The sequence below is a fragment of the Chiloscyllium plagiosum genome, unplaced genomic scaffold (assembly GCF_037043375.1).
Source record: "Chiloscyllium plagiosum isolate Xiang-an unplaced genomic scaffold, Cpla_swu_hap1 HiC_scaffold_97, whole genome shotgun sequence".
Classification (NCBI taxonomy): Eukaryota; Metazoa; Chordata; class Chondrichthyes; order Orectolobiformes; family Hemiscylliidae; genus Chiloscyllium; species Chiloscyllium plagiosum.
In genome coordinates this window covers 290,372-310,398 of record NW_028270236.1, presented here as the reverse complement: position 1 = coordinate 310,398, position 20,027 = coordinate 290,372, and the positions used below count along the sequence as shown (strand labels likewise).

The 20,027-nt window shown below is 55.8% G+C and overlaps 1 protein-coding gene across 1 annotated transcript in view; it reads left to right on the top strand.

Moving 5' to 3' along the window:
* The first annotated feature begins 13 nt into the window (after positions 1-13).
* The window catches only part of LOC148134088 (membrane-spanning 4-domains subfamily A member 5-like), a 243,489-nt gene continuing 223,475 nt past the window's right edge, over positions 14-20,027 (top strand). Inside the window, 5 exon segments of the mRNA XM_087985691.1 lie at positions 14-79; positions 81-191; positions 1,166-1,276; positions 5,242-5,298; positions 9,820-9,954. Of these exon segments, the coding sequence (XP_087841817.1) occupies positions 14-79; positions 81-191; positions 1,166-1,276; positions 5,242-5,298; positions 9,820-9,954 (480 nt within the window).

Below are 20,027 nucleotides of genomic sequence, written 5' to 3'. Positions count from 1 at the left end.
TGCCCAGGAGGAGATGGCTGCTGTAATGGGTTTCACCCCCGAGCAGGTACCTGTCGTGACCAACCTTTACCCTCCCCCACCCCCGAGGGGTGCTGTTGGGTGGAGGGGAGGGTCCACCCCGGGAGGGTGTGGCTCCCCCTGGAGCCCCGGCCTATGAGAAGATGCTGAGAGGGGAGCTGAAAGCCCTTGGGGTGAGTAAACACTGGGATCTTCCCCTGCATTGGCGCCCATCTTTGGTGTCAGCTGACAAGTGCCAACTTACATCGGTGCCACGCAAGTGCCAGTCAATGACCATCTCCACTGAGTGACCAATCAACCACTGCCCTTTGACATTCAATGGTGTTACCATCACTGGATCCCCCCCCCCCCCTCACACTCTCCACGTCCTGGGGGTTACCATTAACCAGAAACTCTGTTGGACTCTCCACATAAACCCAGCGGCTACAAGAGCAGGGTCAGAGGCTGGGAATCCTGCAGCGAGTAACTCCCCTCCTGACTCTCCCCCCGAAGCCTGTCCCACCATCTACAAGACACGGGTCAGGAGGGTGAGGGAATACTCCCCCCTTGCCCCTGGATGGGGGCAGCTCCAACCACACTCGAGAAGCTCGACCCCATCCAGGGACAAAGCAGCCCCCCCCCCCTCCCCCCGCTGGATTGGCCCCACACCCACAAACCACCCCCTTCCCCCCTTCCCTCCTCCCCCCCACCGACGCTCAGTAGCAGCAGGGTGGGCCATCTACAAGGGGCACTGCAGAAACTCACCAAAGACCCTCAGGCAGCACCTTCCCCCAAACCCACGGCCCCCACTCCCACCCAGAAGGACAAGGGGGGGGGCAGAGGGTACATGGGAACACCACCCCCTTCCCTGCAAGTTCCCCTCCGAGACACCCCCCATCCCGACTCGGAAACATATCGCCGTTCCCTTCAGGGTCAGAATCCCGGAATTCCCTCCCTCAGGGGGCATTGTGGGTCTACCCACAGCACATGGGCTGCAGCGGGTCAAGATGGCCGCTCACCCCCCCACCACCTTCTCAAGGGGGGCAACTAGGGATGGGGTGAGAGGTCACTGGCCCCCAGCCAGTGAGACACCCACGGAGCGCAAGCGGTTGGTTTGTGAGGAAGGGGGCGAACTCTGAACTCTGCCCTTTCACCTCTCGCCCTCCAGGTGACGCAGGTCATGGTGGGCGTTGTCCACGTCATGTTCGGGATCCCCCTCCTCCTCAGCCTGCTCTCCATGACCGCCATCGTCGGCGCCCCCTGGTGGAGCGGCCTCCTGGTGAGTCCCACTCAGCGGCGGCCATCGCCGTTTGGGTGGGGGGGGGGCAGGGGGGAGGGGGGGTCCTTCTGTTTGTCAGGCAATGGGTTGGCCACCTGTTTCCAAGATGGCGGACTCTCACTGCTGGGAGTGGGCGTGTCAATCATCTGAGGGACTGGAGCGGAGGACAGGAGTTTGGGGATAACGCAAAGATGGCGGCATGGAATGTCGCGGCACAACACGAGGCCATTCCACCCACTGGGTCTGTACTGGCCCCTCAAAGAGTTACCCAGCTGGTCCCACTCCAGCCCTGTCTCGCTCACCCTCCAAACGCCTCCTCTGTAACCACCTCCCACGCAGCACATTCCATCATCTTCGCACCGTCCTCCCCTCGACCCAGAGTTGGAATTGCGACCCCTCGATCCTGATGGAGCCCCCCCCCCCCCCTCCCCGAATCCTCCCTTCAGCCCGTTTGAACTGTTCATCATTGTAATCCCCTCGGTAAGGTCAGCTCCTCACCCCCTCTCCCCAAGGAGCACACACCAATCCCTGTCGTGTCTGGGATCCCCCCTTCCCCGGGATCATTCGAGTTAATCTCCCTCAGCTCTCTCCCCCCCCTCTCTCTCTCTGGACTGTGTCTCTCTCTCTCTCTCTCTCTCTCTGACTGTCTCTCTCTGTCTCTCTCCTCTCTTTCTCTCTCTGTCTCTCTCAGTTCTCTCTCTTTGTCTCTTTCTCTCTCTCTCTCTCTTTCCTTCTCTCTCTCTGTCTCTCTTTCTGTCTTTCTCTCTGTCTCTGTCTCTCTCTCTATCAGTTCTCTCTTTCTCTATCTCTTTATCTCTTTCTCTCTCTCTTTCTCTCTCTCTCCTTCTCTCTCTCTGTCTCTCTCTCTCTCTTGGTTCTCTGTCTCTATCTCTCCCTCTCTTTCTCTCTCTATATCTCTCTCTCTTTCTATCTCTATCTCTCTTTCGCTCTCTCTATCTCTATCTCTATCTCTCTCCCTCTCTCTCTCTCTCTGTCTCTCTCTCTCTGTCAATCTCTCTCTCTCTCTCTTTCTCTGTCTATCTCTCTCTCTCTCTCTCTCTCTGTCCCTCTCACTCTCCCTCTCTCTCTCCCTTTCTCTCTCTCTCTCTCTCTCTCTCTCTCTCTCTGTCTCTCTGTCTCTCTCTCTCTCCTCTCTGTCCCTCTCTCTCTCTCTCTCTCTCTGTCTCTCTCTCTCTCTCTCTCTCTCTCTCTCTGTCCCCCCTCACTCTCTCTCTCTCTCTCTCTCTGTCCCTCGCTCTCTCTCTCTCTCTGTCTATCTCTCTCTGTCCCTCTCTCTCTCTCTGTCTATCTCTCTCTGTCCTTAAATCCAAGACTCCACACCTGGTTGGCTGTGTGGAGCTGGAGCTGCTGTTATACCCTGTGCGTTTATTTATAAACCCAAGGATCGCCCACACCTCTGTGAATGACCGTTCCGCTCTGCCTGGCCACCTTCGCAGGGACCTTTCCCAGGAACCCTGAGGTTTCCCTCCCCACCCACCCACCCACCCACCCTCGCTCCTGTCCACCCCTCGGGAGACGTACCCCCAGAGCCTGTATTGTCCCTCCTTGACCCGAACACGTTCCCCTCCCATTGCTCTGCGCTGAATCCCGGGAGTCTGCCCGGTTTGGTCTCTCTCTCTCTCTCTCTCTCCCTCCCCTCCCGGGCTCAGCGGGTACAGAGGACCCCCACCCTCAACGCTCACCTCTGAATCCTTTCCCTTAACCAGGACATTCCCGAACACCGATCCCTGGGGGGTTGGGAGGGGAAGCAGCACCACTCTCGAGGGGAGGGCCTCCGATCTGAGCGACGCCCGTCCTCTGCTCCCCGTCTTCCAGCCCATTCCCAACCCCCCCCCGTGCCGATGCCAGGAGTTCCTCACCAGCTCCGGACATTCCCAACGGGATGCCAACCCAGATCCCGAGCCGCAGCGTTACCCAGAGTCACCGGGAGGGGTCAGAGGGAGGACGGAGAGGTGGAAACTCGAGGGGGGGGGAGCAGGCCGGCTGGGGGGGGGGGGGGGGGTTGGGGGAAGGGGGAATGGGGGCGGGGTGCCGTTTATTTTCCAGAGAGGCCGAATGGAGGAGGGGAGCAGGGTGCAGCGGGATCTGGGAGATCGATCCAGGGAAGGGACTGTCCGTGTACGAGGGGAGCGGGCTGGGGGTGGGGGGAGGCGGGGGGGGGGGGGGGAAGCTGTGCCCTCCGCGGATGTGGGGGCAGGGAAGGGGGAGGGTGAGGCAGGAGTGCCAAAGGACAACAAACCCAACCCCCCTCCCCCCATCTCCCACCCCCACCCCCTCTCCCGTCTCCCACCCCCACCCCCCTCTCCCCGTCTCCCACCCCCCTCTCCCCGTCTCCCACCCCCCTCCCCCTCTCCCCGTCTCCCACCCCCACCCCCCTCTCCCCATCTCCCACCCCCACCCCCCTCTCCCCGTCTCCCACCCCCACCCCCCTCTCCCCGTCTCCCACCCCCCTCCCCCATCTCCCACCCCCACCCCCCTCTCCCCGTCTCCCACCCCCACCCCCTCTCCCCATCTCCCACACCCCTCCCCCTCTCCCCGTCTCCCACCCCCACCCCCCTCTCCCCCATCTCCCACCCCCACCCCCCTCTCCCCATCTCCCACCCCCACCCCCCTCTCCCCGTCTCCCACCCCCCTCCCCCTCTCCCGTCTCCCACCCCCCTCCCCTCTCCCCATCTCCCACCCCCACCCCCCTCTCCCCGTCTCCCACCCCCCTCCCCCTCTCCCCGTCTCCCACCCCCCTCCCCCCTTTCCCCCATCTCCCACCCCACCCCCCCTCTCCCCATCTCCCACCCCCACCCCCTCTCCCCGTCTCCCACCCCCACCCCCCTCTCCCCATCTCCCACACCCCTCCCCCTCTCCCCGTCTCCCACCCCCACCCCCCTCTCCCCCATCTCCCACCCCCACCCCCCTCTCCCCCATCTCCCACCCCCACCCCCCTCTCCCCGTCTCCCACCCCCACCCCCCTCTCCCCGTCTCCCACCCCCACCCCCCTCTCCCCGTCTCCCACCCCCCTCCCCCATCTCCCACCCCCACCCCCCTCTCCCCGTCTCCCACCCCCACCCCCCTCTCCCCATCTCCCACACCCCTCCCCCTCTCCCCGTCTCCCACCCCCACCCCCCTCTCCCCCATCTCCCACCCCCACCCCCTCTCCCCATCTCCCACCCCCACCCCCCTCTCCCCGTCTCCCACCCCCCTCCCCCATCTCCCCACCCCACCCCCCTCTCCCCGTCTCCCACCTCCCTCCCCCTCCCCCATCTCCCACACCCCTCCCCCTCTCCCCATCTCCCACCTCCACCCCCCTCTCCCCGTCTCCCACCCCACCCCCCTCTCCCCATCTCCCACACCCCTCCCCCTCTCCCCATCTCCCACCCCCACCCCCCTCTCCCCCATCTCCCACCCCCACCCCCCTCTCCCCATCTCCCACCCCCACCCCCCCTCTCCCCGTCTCCCACCCCCCTCCCCCATCTCCCACCTCCACCCCCCTCTCCCCGTCTCCCACCTCCCTCCCCCTCTCCCCCATCTCCCACCCCCACCCCCCTCTCCCCATCTCCCACCTCCCACCCCCCTCCCCCTCTCCCAACCCCCCTCCCCCCATCTCCCACCCCCACCCCCCTCTCCCCGTCTCCCACCTCCCTCCCCCTCTCCCCCATCTCCCGCCCCCACCCCCTCTCCCCCATCTCCCACCCCCGTCCCCTCCCCCATCTCCCACCCCCCACCCATCTCCCATCCCCCCACCGCCTCTCCCCACCGTCTCCCACCCCCCCACCTCCTCTCCCCACCGTCTTCCGCCCCCCCTCCCATTCCCCTCCCACTCTCCCCACCAGCCTGTCCTAGCTCCATCACATTGCTGTCATTGCTGGGGGGGGGGGTTGGGGGGGGAGGGGTGCTCACATTGGTTTGTCTCCTCACATCTGCCCAGTGACTAATTCCCTGGCGACGGTCAGTTTATCATTTCAGGGTCAATGTCCATTGCTACGGAAAAGAGACCGGGCCGGAGTCTGGTAAGTGTGTCAGCACGAGTGTGTGAGTGTGACTGAGAGAGTGTGTCTGTGAGTGTCTGTGTGTGTGTGTGTGTGTCAGTGTGTGAGTGTGTGTGCGAGTGTCTCTGAGTGAGTGTGAGTGTGAGTGTGTGTGTATGTGGTGTGTGTGTGCGAGAGTGTGCGAGTGTGAGTGTGCATGTGTATGTGTATGTGTCTGTGCATGAATGTGTGTGTGAGCATGTGGGGGGTGTTTACATGTGAGTGAGAGTGCGTAAGTGTGGAAGAGTGTGTATATGTGCCAGTGTGTGTCTGTGAGTGTGTGAGTTTGAGTGTGTGTGTGAGAGTGTATCTGTGCATGTGTAAGTGTGTGAAGAGCATGAGTGTGTGTCAATATGGATGTGTGACTGTGTCTGAGTGTGTGTGTGTGTGTCAGACTGTGTGAGTCTGTCTGTGTGTGTTTGTCTGGGTTTGTGTGTGTGAGTGCATATATGAGTGTGTGTGAGTGTGAGTTTGTGTGTGTCTGTGTGTGAGAGTTTGTGTGTCTGTCTGTATGTGTGCGTGTGTGTGTGAATGTGTGTGTGTGAGTGGGCGTGTGTGAGTGTGTCTGTGCGAGAGTGTGTGTATGAGTGCATATGAGTGTGTGATTGTGTGTGTGAGTGTATGTGTGAGTGTGAGTGTGAGAGAGTGTGTGTGTGTATGTGTGAGTGTGTGTGTGTCTGTGTGTGCGTGTCTGTGAATGTGTGTGTGTGTGATTATGTATGTCTGTGTGTGTGAGAGAGTGTCTGTGTGTAATTCTGTGTGTGTGAGTTTGTGTGTGTGTGAGTGTGTGTGAGTCTGTGAGTTTGTGTGTGTCTGTCTGTATGTGTGTGCGTGAATGTGAGTGTGTATGATTGTGTGTGTCTGTGTGTGTGATTCTGTGTGTGCGCGTATGTGTGTGTCTGTGTGATTCTGTGTGTGTGTGCGAGACAGTGTGCATGAGTGTGTGCGTGCGTGTGACTGCATGTGTGTCTGTGTGTGTGAGTGTGTGTGTGAGTGTATGTGTAAGTGTGTGACTGTGTGTGTGAGACTCTGTGTGTGTGTCTGTGTGTGAGTGTGTGTGAGTGACTCTGTGTGTGAGTGTGTGTTTATCTCTGTGTGTGAGTATGTGTGTCTGTGTGTGTGTGTGTGAGCGTGGGGGTGTGTGTGGGTGTCTATGTGAGGGTGTGTGTGTGAGTGTGTGTGTGAGTGTGTATGTCAGAGTGTGTGTGTGAGTGTGTGTGAGTGTGTGAGTGTGAGGGTGTATGTGAGAGTGTGTGTGTGTATGTGAGTATGTGTGTGTGAGTGAGTGTGTGTGTGAGTGAGTGCAGGTGAGTGTGTGTGCCTGAGAGTGTGTGTGTGAGTGAGTGAGTGAGTGTGTGTGTGAGTGTGTGTGAGTGAGTGTGTGAGTGTGTGTGTGTGTGAGGGCGTGTCTGTTAGTGTGTGAGTGTGTGTGAGTGTGTGTGTGTGTGTGAGTGTGTGTGTGTGAGTGTGTGTGTGTGTGTGTGTGTGTGAGGGTGTGTGTGAGGATGTGTGTGGGTGTGTGTGTGTTTGTGAGTGTGTGAGTGTGTGTGAGTGTGTGTGAGGGTGTGTGTGTGAGTGTGTATGTCAGAGTGTGTGTGTGAGTGTGTGAGTGTGAGGGTGTATATGAGAGTGTGTGTGTGTGTATGTGAGTATGTGTGTGTGAGTGAGTGTGTGTGTGAGTGTGTGTGTGTGAGTGTAGGTGAGTGTGTGTGTGTGAGCGTGTGTGAGTGAGTGTGTGAGTGTGTGTGAGGGCGTGTCTGTTAGTGTGTGAGTGTGTGTGTGTGTGAGTGTGTGTGAGTGTGAGTGTGTGTGTGTGTGTGGGTGTGTGTGAGAATGTGTGTGGGTGTGTGTGTGTTTGTGAGTGTGTGAGTGTCTGTGAGTGTGTGTGAGGGTGTGTGTGTGAGTGTGTGTGTGTGAGTGTAGGTGAATGTGTGTGTCTGAGAGTGTGTGTGCGAGTGTGTGAGTGAGTGTGTGTGTGTGAGAGTGAGTGTGTGTGAGGGTGCGTGTGAGTAGGTGTGAGGGTATGTGTGTGTGTGAGTGTGTGTGAGTGAGTGTGAGTGTGTGTGTGAGTGAGTGTGTGTGAGTGTGTATGTCAGAGTGTGTGTGTGAGTGTGTGAGTGTGAGGGTGTATGTGAGAGTGTGTGTGTGTATGTGAGTATGTGTGTGTGAGTGTGTGTGAGTGTAGGTGAGTGTGTGTGTCTGAGAGTGTGTGTGCGAGTGTATGTGTGAGTGAGTGAGTGTGTGTGTGAGTGAGTGTGTGGGTGTGAGGGCGTGTCTGTTAGTGTGTGAGTGTGTGTGAGTGTGTGTATGCATGTGAGGGTGTGTGTGAGTGTGTGCGTGTGAGTGTGAGTGTGTGTGTGTGAGTGAGTGTATGTGTGTGAGGATGTGTGTGGGTGTGTGTGTGTTTGTGAGTGTGTGAGTGTGTGTGTGTGTGTGAGTGAGTGTGTGCGCATGAGTGTGTGTGTGTGTGAGTATAGGTGAATGTGTGTGTCTGAGAGTGTGTGTGAGGGTGTGTGAGTGAGTGTGTGTTTGTGAGAGTGAGTGTGTGAGTGTGTGCGTGAGTGAGTGTGTGTGAGTGTGTGTGAGTGAGTGTGTGTGTGAGAGTGTAGGTGAGTGTGTGTGTCTGAGAGTGTGTGTGCGAGTGTGTATGTGTGAGTGTGTCTGAGTGAGTGTGAGTGAGTGTATGTGTGTGTGTGTGAGGGTGTGTCTGAGGGTGTGTGTTTGTGTGAGGGTGTGTGTGAGTAGGTGTGAAGGTATGTGTGTGTGTGAGTGTGTGTGAGTGAGTGTGAGTGAGTGAGTGCGTGTGTGAGTGAGTGTGTGTGTGTGAGGGTGTGTGTGAGGGTGTGTGTGAGGGTGTGTGTGAGTATGTGTGTGTGAGGGTGTGTGAGGGTGTGTGTATGTGTGTGTGTGGGTGTGTGTATGTGTGTGTGTGAGGGTGTGTGTGGGTGTGCGTGAGGGTGTGTGTGGGTGTGTGTGTGTGTGAGGGTGTGTGTGTGTGAGTGTGTGTGTAAGGGTGTGTGTGAGTGTGTGTGAGTGTGAGAGGGTGTGTGTGAGGGTATGTGTGTGTGTGTGTGAGGGTGTGTGTGTGTGAGTGTGTGTGTGTGAGGGTGTGTGTGAGGGTGTGTGTGTGGGTGTGTGTGAGGGGTGTGAGTGAGTGTGTGTGTGTGAGGGTGTGTGTGTGTGTGAGGGTGTGTGTGTGTGAGGGTGTGTGTGAGTAGGTGTGAGGGTATGTGTGTGTGTGTGAGTGAGTGAGTGTGTGTGAATGTGTATGTCAGAGTGTGTGTGTGAGTGTGTGTGAGTGTGTGAGTGTGAGGGTGTATGTGTGAGTGTGAGGGTGTATGTGAGAGTGTGTGTGTGTATGTGAGTATGTGTGTGTGAGTGAGTGTGTGTGTGAGTGTGTGTGTGAGTGTAGGTGAGTGTGTGTGCGAGTGTGTGTGTGAGTGAGTGAGTGTGCGTGTGAGTGTGTGTGTGAGTGTGTGAGTGTGTGTGTGTGAGGGCGTGTCTGTTAGTGTGTGGGTGTGTGAGTGTGAGTGTGAGTGTGTGAGTGTGTGTGTGTGTGAGTGTATGTGTGTGTGTGAGTGTCTGTGTGTGTGTGAGGGTGTGTGTGTGAGGGCGTGTGTGTGAGGGTGTGTGTGTGAAGGTGTGTGTGAGGGTGTGTGTGTGTGAGTGTGTGTTTGTGTGAGGGTGTGTGTGTTTGTGTGAGTCTGTGTGTGTGTGTGAGGGTGTGTGTGAGGGTGTGTGTGTGTGAGGGTGTGTGTGTGTGAGGGTGTGTGTGGGGGTGTGTGTGTTTGTGTGAGCTTGTGTGTGTGTGTGTGTGTGAGGGGGTGTGTGTGAGTGTGTGTGAGGGTGTGTGTGTGTGTGTGAGGGTATGTGTGAGGGTGTGTGTGTGTGTGAGGGTGTGTGTGTGTGTGAGGGTGTGTGTGTATGAGGGTGTGTGTGTGAGGGTGTGTTGTGTGAGGGTGTGTGTGAGGGTGTGTGTGTGAGGGTGTGTGTGAGGGTGTGTGTGAGTGTGTGTGTGTGAGGGTGTGTGTGAGTGTGTGTGTGAGGGTGTGTGTGTGAGGGTGTGTGTGTGAGGGTGTGTGTGAGTGTGTGTGTGTGAGGGTGTGTGTGTGAGGGTGTGTGTGTGAGGGTGTGTGTGAGTGTGTGTGTGTGAGGGTGTGTGTGTGAGGGTGTGTGTGTGAGGGTGTGTGTGAGGGTGTGTGTGAGGGTGTGTGTGAGGGTGTGTGTGAGTGTGTGTGTGTGAGGGTGTGTGTGAGTGTGTGTGTGTGAGGGTGTGTGTGAGGGTGTGTGTGAGGGTGTGTGTGAGTGTGTGTGTGTGAGGGTGTGTGTGAGTGTGTGTGTGTGAGGGTGTGTGTGTGAGGGTGTGTGTGTGAGGGTGTGTGTGAGTGTGTGTGTGTGAGGGTGTGTGTGTGAGGGTGTGTGTGAGGGTGTGTGTGAGGGTGTGTGTGTGAGGGTGTGTTCAGAAGGAGCTGCTCCCACAGTCTGCCTCCCTCCCCCCCCCAGGTTGGCGGATGCCTGGCGATGAACATTGTCAGTGCGGTGGGTGCTGCCATTGCAGGATTCCTGTTGTTCACTGACCTGTTCCTGGAGCCCTGTACCCACCTCCAGCTGTGCCTGCACATCCGGGACGTCCTCGAGGTCAGTGCAGCTCAACGGTGCTCACTGTCGACCTGCCAGTCTGTCTCTGACCCTCTTACCCATCACCGAGTGTGACTGTCCCCATCCCTGAGTGTGACTGACACCATCACCGACTGTGACTGTCCCCATCCCCGAGTGTGACTGTCCCCATCCCCGAGTGTGACTGTCCCCATCACCGACTGTGACTGTCCCCATCACCGAGTGTGACTGTCCCCATCACCGAGTGTGACTGTCCCCATCGCCGAGTGTGACTGTCCCCATCGCCGAGTGTGACTGTCCCCATCACTGAATGTGACTGACACAATCACCGAGTCTGTCTGTCCCCATCACCGAGTGTGACTGACATCATCACCGAGTATGACTGACACTATCATCGAGTGTGACAGACATAATCACCGAGTGTGACTGACACTATCATCGAGTGTGACTGACATCATCACCGAGTGTGACTGACACTATCACCAAGAGTGACTGACATCATCACCGAGTGTGACTGTCCCCATCACCGAGTGTGACTGTCCCCATCCCCGAGTGTGACTGTCCCCATCACCGAGTGTGACTGTCCCCATCACCGAGTGTGACTCTCCCCATCACTGAGTGTGACTGTCCCCATCGCCGAGTGTGACTGACACCATCACCGAGTGTGACTGTCCCCATCACCGAGTGTGACTGTCCCCATCGCCGAATGTGACTGTCCCCATCGCCGAGTGTGACTGTCCCCATCCCCGAGTGTGACTGTCCCCATCACCGAATGTGACTGACACCATCATCGAGTGCGACTGTCCCCATTGTCGAGAGTGACTGACCCAATCACCGAGTGTGACTGTCCCCATCGCCGAGTGTGACTGTCCCCATCCCCGAGTGTGACTGCCCCCATCACCGACTGTGACTGTCCCCATCACCGAGTGTGACTGTCCCCATCGCCGAGTGTGACTGTCCCCATCACTGAATGTGACTGACACAATCACCGAGTCTGTCTGTCCCCATCACCGAGTGTGACTGACATCATCACCGAGTATGACTGACACTATCATCGAGTGTGACTGACATAATCACCGAGTGTGACTGACACTATCATCAAGTGTGACTGACATCATCACCGAGTGTGACTGTCCCCATCACCGAGTGTGACTGACACTATCACCGAGTGTGACTGACATAATCACCGAGTGTGACTGACACTATCACCAAGAGTGACTGACATCATCACCGAGTGTGACTGTCCCCATCACCGAGTGTGACTGTCCCCATCACCGAGTGTGACTGTCCCCATCACCGAGTGTGACTGACACCATCACCGTGTGTGACTGACACCATCACCGAGTGTGACTGTCCCCATCACCGAGTGTGACTGACACCTTCACCGAATGTGACTGACACAATCACCGAGTGTCACTGTCCACATCACCGAGTGTGATTGACACCATCACCGAGTGTGACTGACACCATCACCGTGTGTGACTGACACCTTCACCGAGTGTGACTGTCCCCGTCACCAAGTGTGATTGACACCATCACCGAGTGTGACTGACACCATCACCGAGTGTGACTGACACCATCACTGAGTGTGACTGTCCCCATCCCTGAGTGTGACTGACACTATCACCGAGTGTGACTGACACCATCACCGAGTGTGACTGTTCCCATCACCGAGTGTGACTGACAACATCACCGATTGTGACTGTCCCCATCTGCGAGTGTGACTGACACTATCACCAAGAGTGACTGACACCATCAGCAAGTGTGACTGTTGCCATCCCTGACTGTGACTGACACTATCACCGAGTGTGACTGACACCATCACCGAGTGTGACTGTCCCCATCACCGAGTGTGACTGACATAATTTCCGAGTGAGACTGTCCCCATCACCGAGTGTGACTGTCCCCATCACCGAGTGTGACTGACACCATCACCGAGTGTGACTGTCCCCATCACCGAGTGTGACTGACACCATCACCGTGTGTGACTGACACCTTCACCGAGTGTGACTGTCCCCGTCACCAAGTGTGATTGACACCATCACCGAGTGTGACTGTCCCCATCACCGAGTGTGACTGACAACATCACCGAGTGTGACTGTCCCCATCACCGAGTGTGACTGTCCCCATCACCGAGTGTGACTGACACCATCACCGAGTGTGACTGACATCATCACCGAGTGTGATAGATACCATCACCGAGTGCGACAGACATCATCCCCGAGTGTGACTGTCCCCATCCCCGAGTGTGACTGACATCATCACCGAGTGTGATAGATACCATCACCGAGTGTGACTGACACCATCACCGAGTGTGACTGTCCCCATCCCCGAGTGTGACTGTCCCCATCACCGAATGTGACTGACACCTTCACCGAATGTGACTGTCCCCATTGTCGAGAGTGACTGACCCAATCACCGAGTGTGACTGTCCCCATTGCCGAGTGTGACTGTCCCCATCCCCGAGTGTGACTGTCCCCATCACGGAATGTGACTGACACAATCACCGAGTGTGATAGATACCATCACCGAGTGTGACTGTCCCCATCACCGAATGTGACTGACACAATCACCGAGTGCGACAGACACCATCACCGAGTGTGACTGACATAATCACCAAGTGTGACTGTCCCCATCCCCGAGTGTGACTGACACTATCACTGAGTGTGACTGACATAATCACCGAGTGTGACTGACACTATCATCGAGTGTGACTGACACCATCACCAAGTGTGACGGACATCATCACCGAGTGTGACTGTCCCCATCACCGAGTGTGACTGTCCCCATCTGCGAGTGTGACTGACACTATCACCAAGAGTGACTGACACCATCAGCAAGTGTGACTGTTGCCATCCCTGACTGTGACTGACACTATCACCGAGTGTGACTGACACTATCACCGAGTGTGACTGACACCATCACCGAGTGCGACTGTCCGGATCACCGAGTGTGACTGACACCATCACCGATTGTGACTGTCCCCATCTGCGAGTGTGACTGACACTATCACCAAGAGTGACTGACATCATCAGCAAGTGTGACTGTTGCCATCCCTGACTGTGACTGACACTATCACCGAGTGTGACTGACACCATCACCGAGTGTGACTGTCCCCATCACCGAGTGTGACTGTCCCCATCACCGAGTGTGACTGACATCATCACCGAGTGTGACTGTCCCCATCACCGAGTGTGACTGTCCCCATCACCGAGTGTGACTGACACTATCACCAAGTGTGACTGACACCATCACCGAGTGTGACTGTCCCCATCCCTGAGTGTGACTGTCCCCATCACCGAGTGTGACTGACACCATCACCGAGTGTGACTGTCCCCATCACCGAGTGTGACTGATACCATCACCGAGTGTGACTGACAACATCACCGAGTGTGACAGACACCATCACCAAGTGTGACTGTCCCCATCACCGAGTGTGACTGACATCATCACCGAGTGTGACTGACACTATCATCGAGTTTGACTGACATAATCACCGAGTGTGACTGACATCATCACCGAGTGTGACTGACACTATCACCGAGTGTGACTGACACTATCATCGAGTGTGACTGACACCATCACCAAGTGTGACGGACATCATCACCGAGTGTGACAGACACCATCACCGAGTGTGACTGACATCATCACCGAGTGTGACTGACACTATCATCGAGTGTGACTAACAAAATCACCGAGTGTGACTGACACTATCATCGAGTGTGACTGACACCATCACCGAGTGTGACTGACATCATCACCGAGTGTGATAGATACCATCACCGAGTGCGACAGACATCATCCCCGAGTGTGACTGTCCCCATCCCCGAGTGTGACTGACACTATCATCGAGTGTGACTGACACTATCACCGAGTGTGACTAACATAATCACCGAGTGTGACTGACACTATCACCGAGTGTGACTGACATAATCACCGAGTGTGACTGACACTATCATCGAGTGTGACTGACACCATCACCAAGTGTGACTGACACTATCACCAAGAGTGACTGACACCATCAGCAAGTGTGACTGTTGCCATCCCTGACTGTGACTGACACTATCACCGAGTGTGACAGACACCATCACCGAGTGTGACGGACACCATCACCGAGTGTGACTGACACTATCACCGAGTGTGACTGTCCCCATCACTGAGTGTGACTGACACCATCACCGATTGTGACTGTCCCCATCTGCGAGTGTGACTGACACTATCACCAAGAGTGACTGACACCATCAGCAAGTGTGACTGTTGCCATCCCTGACTGTGACTGACACTATCACCGAGTGTGACAGATACCATCACCGAGTGTGACTGACACCTTCACCGAATGTGACTGACACAATCACCGAGTGTCACTGTCCACATCACCGAGTGTGATTGACACCATCACCGAGTGTGACTGACACCATCACCGTGTGTGACTGACACCTTCACCGAGTGTGACTGTCCCCGTCACCAAGTGTGATTGACACCATCACCGAGTGTGACTGACACCATCACCGAGTGTGACTGACACCATCACCGAGTGTGACTGTCCCCATCCCTGAGTGTGACTGACACTATCACCGAGTGTGACTGACACCATCACCGAGTGTGACTGTCCCCATCACCGAGTGTGACTGACATCACCGATTGTGACTGTCCCCATCTGCGAGTGTGACTGACACTATCACCAAGAGTGACTGACACCATCAGCAAGTGTGACTGTTGCCATCCCTGACTGTGACTGACACTATCACCGAGTGTGACTGACAGCATCACCGAGTGTGACTGTCCCCATCACCGAGTGTGACTGACATAATTTCCGAGTGAGACTGTCCCCATCACCGAGTGTGACTGTCCCCATCACCGAGTGTGACTGACACCATCACCGAATGTGACTGTCCCCATCACCGAGTGTGACTGACACCATCACCGTGTGTGACTGACACCTTCACCGAGTGTGACTGTCCCCGTCACCAAGTGTGATTGACACCATCACCGAGTGTGACTGTCCCCATCACCGAGTGTGACTGACACCATCACCAAGTGTGACTGTCCCCATCACCGAGTGTGACTGATACCATCACCGAGTGTGACTGTCCCCATCACCGAGTGTGACTGACAACATTGCCGAGTGTGACTGACACCATCACCGAGTGTGACTGTCCACATCCCCGAGTGTGACTGTCCCCATCACCGAATGTGACTGACACCTTCACCGAATGTGACTGTCCCCATTGTCGAGAGTGACTGACCCAATCACCGAGTGTGACTGTCCCCATCGCCGAGTGTGACTGTCCCCATCCCCGAGTGTGACTGTCCCCATCACGGAATGTGACTGACACAATCACCGAGTGTGATAGATACCATCACCGAGTGTGACTGTCCCCATCACCGAATGTGACTGTCCCCATCACCGAGTGTGACTGTCCCCATCCCCGAGTGTGACTGTCCCCATCACGGAATGTGACTGACACAATCACCGAGTGCGACAGACACCATCACCGAGTGTGACTGACATAATCACCAAGTGTGACTGTCCCCATCCCCGAGTGTGACTGACACTATCACTGAGTGTGACTGACATAATCACCGAGTGTGACTGACACTATCATCGAGTGTGACTGACACCATCACCAAGTGTGACGGACATCATCACCGAGTGTGACTGTCCCCATCACCGAGTGTGACTGGCACCATCACTGAGTGTGACTGTCCCCATCTGCGAGTGTGACTGACACTATCACCAAGAGTGACTGACACCATCAGCAAGTGTGACTGTTGCCATCCCTGACTGTGACTGACACTATCACCGAGTGTGACTGACACTATCACCGAGTGTGACTGACATCATCACCGAGTGCGACTGTCCGGATCACCGAGTGTGACTGACACCATCACCGATTGTGACTGTCCCCATCTGCGAGTGTGACTGACACTATCACCAAGAGTGACTGACATCATCAGCAAGTGTGACTGTTGCCATCCCTGACTGTGACTGACACTATCACCGAGTGTGACTGACACCATCACCGAGTGTGACTGTCCCCATCACCGAGTGTGACTGTCCCCATCACCGAGTGTGACTGACATCATCACCGAGTGTGACTGTCCCCATCACTGAGTGTGACTGTCCCCATCACCGAGTGTGACTGTCCCCATCACCGAGTGTGACTGACACCATCACCGTGTGTGACTGACACCTTCACCGAGTGTGACTGTCCCCGTCACCAAGTGTGATTGACACCATCACCGAGTGTGACTGACACCATCACCGAGTGTGACTGTCCCCATCCCCGAGTGTGACTGACACTATCACCGAGTGTGACTGACACCATCACCGAGTGTGACTGACACCATCACCGAGTGTGACTGTCCCCATCCCTGAGTGTGACTGACACCATCACCGAGTGTGACTGTCCCCATCACCGAGTGTGACTGATACCATCACCGAGTGTGACTGACAACATCACCGAGTGTGACAGACACCATCACCAAGTGTGACTGTCCCCATCACCGAGTGTGACTGACATCATCACCGAGTGTGACTGACACTATCATCGAGTTTGACTGACATAATCACCGAGTGTGACTGACATCATCACCGAGTGTGACTGACACTATCACCGAGTGTGACTGACACTATCATCGAGTGTGACTGACACCATCACCAAGTGTGACGGACACCATCACCGAGTGTGACAGACACCATCACCGAGTGTGACTGACATCATCACCGAGTGTGACTGACACTATCATCGAGTGTGACTAACATAATCACCGAGTGTGACTGACACTATCATCGAGTGTGACTGACACCATCACCGAGTGTGACTGACATCATCACCGAGTGTGATAGATACCATCACCGAGTGCGACAGACATCATCCCCGAGTGTGACTGTCCCCATCCCCGAGTGTGACTGACACTATCATCGAGTGTGACTGACACTATCACCGAGTGTGACTAACATAATCACCGAGTGTGACTGACACTATCACCGAGTGTGACTGACATAATCACCGAGTGTGACTGACACTATCATCGAGTGTGACTGACACCATCACCAAGTGTGACTGACACTATCACCAAGAGTGACTGACACCATCAGCAAGTGTGACTGTTGCCATCCCTGACTGTGACTGACACTATCACCGAGTGTGACAGACACCATCACCGAGTGTGACGGACACCATCACCGAGTGTGACTGACACTATCACCGAGTGTGACTGTCCCCATCACTGAGTGTGACTGACACCATCACCGATTGTGACTGTCCCCATCTGCGAGTGTGACTGACACTATCACCAAGAGTGACTGACACCATCAGCAAGTGTGACTGTTGCCATCCCTGACTGTGACTGACACTATCACCGAGTGTGACAGATACCATCACCGAGTGTGACAGACACCATCACCGAGTGTGACTGACATAATTTCCGAGTGTGACTGTCCCCATCCCCGAGTGTGACTGACACCATCACCGAGTGTGACTGACACCATCACCGAGTGTGACTGTCCCCATCACCGAGTGTGACTGACACCATCACCGTTTGTGACTGTCCCCATCTGCGAGTGTGACTGACACTATCACCAAGAGTGACTGACACCATCAGCAAGTGTGACTGTTGCCATCCCTGACTGTGACTGACACTATCACCGAGTGTGACTGACACCATCACCGAGTGTGACTGTCCCCATCCCCGAGTGTGACTGTCCCCATCACCGAGTGTGACTGTCCCCATCACCGAGTGTGACTGTCCCCATCACCGAGTGTGACTGACACCATCACCGAGTGTGACTGACACCATCACCGTGTGTGACTGACACCTTCACCGAGTGTGACTGTCCCCATCACCGAGTGTGACTGACACCATCCCCGAGTGTGACTGTCCCCATCCCCGAGTGTGACTGACATCATCATCGAGTGTGACTGACATCATCATCGAGTGTGACTGACACTATCACCGAGTGTGACTGACACTATCATCGAGTGTGACTGACACCATCACCAAGTGTGACGGACATCATCACCGAGTGTGACAGATATCATCACCGAGTGTGACAGACACCATCACCGAGTGTGACTGACATCATTCCCGAGTGTGACTGTCCCCATCCCCGAGTGTGACTGACACTATCACCGAGTGTGACTGTCCCCATCCCCGAGTGTGACTGTCCCCATCACCGAGTGTGACTGACACCATCACCGAGTGTGACTGTCCCCATCACCGAGTGTGACTGACACCATCACCGTGTGTGACTGACACCTTCACCGAGTGTGACTGTCCCCATCACCGAGTGTGACTGACAACATTGCCGAGTGTGACTGACACCATCACCGAGTGTGACTGTCCACATCCCCGAGTGTGACTGTCCCCATCACCGAATGTGACTGACACCTTCACCGAATGTGACTGTCCCCATTGTCGAGAGTGACTGACCCAATCACCGAGTGTGACTGTCCCCATCGCCGAGTGTGACTGTCCCCATCCCCGAGTGTGACTGTCCCCATCACGGAATGTGACTGACACAATCACCGAGTGTGATAGATACCATCACCGAGTGTGACTGTCCCCATCACCGAATGTGACTGTCCCCATCACCGAGTGTGACTGTCCCCATCCCCGAGTGTGACTGTCCCCATCACGGAATGTGACTGACACAATCACCGAGTGCGACAGACACCATCACCGAGTGTGACTGACATAATCACCAAGTGTGACTGTCCCCATCCCCGAGTGTGACTGACACTATCACTGAGTGTGACTGACATAATCACCGAGTGTGACTGACACTATCATCGACTGTGACTGAAACCATCACCAAGTGTGACGGACATCATCACCGAGTGTGACTGTCCCCATCACCGAGTGTGACTGACAACATTGCCGAGTGTGACTGACACCATCACCGAGTGTGACTGTCCACATCCCCGAGTGTGACTGTCCCCATCACCGAATGTGACTGACACCTTCACCGAATGTGACTGTCCCCATTGTCGAGAGTGACTGACCCAATCACCGAGTGTGACTGTCCCCATCGCCGAGTGTGACTGTCCCCATCCCCGAGTGTGACTGTCCCCATCACGGAATGTGACTGACACAATCACCGAGTGTGATAGATACCATCACCGAGTGTGACTGTCCCCATCACCGAATGTGACTGTCCCCATCACCGAGTGTGACTGTCCCCATCCCCGAGTGTGACTGTCCCCATCACGGAATGTGACTGACACAATCACCGAGTGCGACAGACACCATCACCGAGTGTGACTGACATAATCACCAAGTGTGACTGTCCCCATCCCCGAGTGTGACTGACACTATCACTGAGTGTGACTGACATAATCACCGAGTGTGACTGACACTATCATCGAGTGTGACTGACACCATCACCAAGTGTGACGGACATCATCACCGAGTGTGACTGTCCCCATCACCGAGTGTGACTGGCACCATCACTGAGTGTGACTGTCCCCATCTGCGAGTGTGACTGACACTATCACCAAGAGTGACTGACACCATCAGCAAGTGTGACTGTTGCCATCCCTGACTGTGACTGACACTATCACCGAGTGTGACTGACACTATCACCGAGTGTGACTGACACCATCACCGAGTTTGACTGTCCGGATCACCGAGTGTGACTGACACCATCACCGATTGTGACTGTCCCCATCTGCGAGTGTGACTGACACTATCACCAAGAGTGACTGACATCATCAGCAAGTGTGACTGTCCCCATCACCGAGTGTGACTGTCCCCATCACCGAGTGTGACTGACATCATCACCGAGTGTGACTGTCCCCATCACTGAGTGTGACTGTCCCCATCACCGAGTGTGACTGTCCCCATCACCGAGTGTGACTGACACCATCACCGTGTGTGACTGACACCTTCACCGAGTGTGACTGTCCCCGTCACCAAGTGTGATTGACACCATCACCGAGTGTGACTGACACCATCACCGAGTGTGACTGTCCCCATCCCCGAGTGTGACTGACACTATCACCGAGTGTGACTGACACCATCACCGAGTGTGACTGTCCCCATCCCTGAGTGTGACTGTCCCCATCACCGAGTGTGACTGACACCATCAC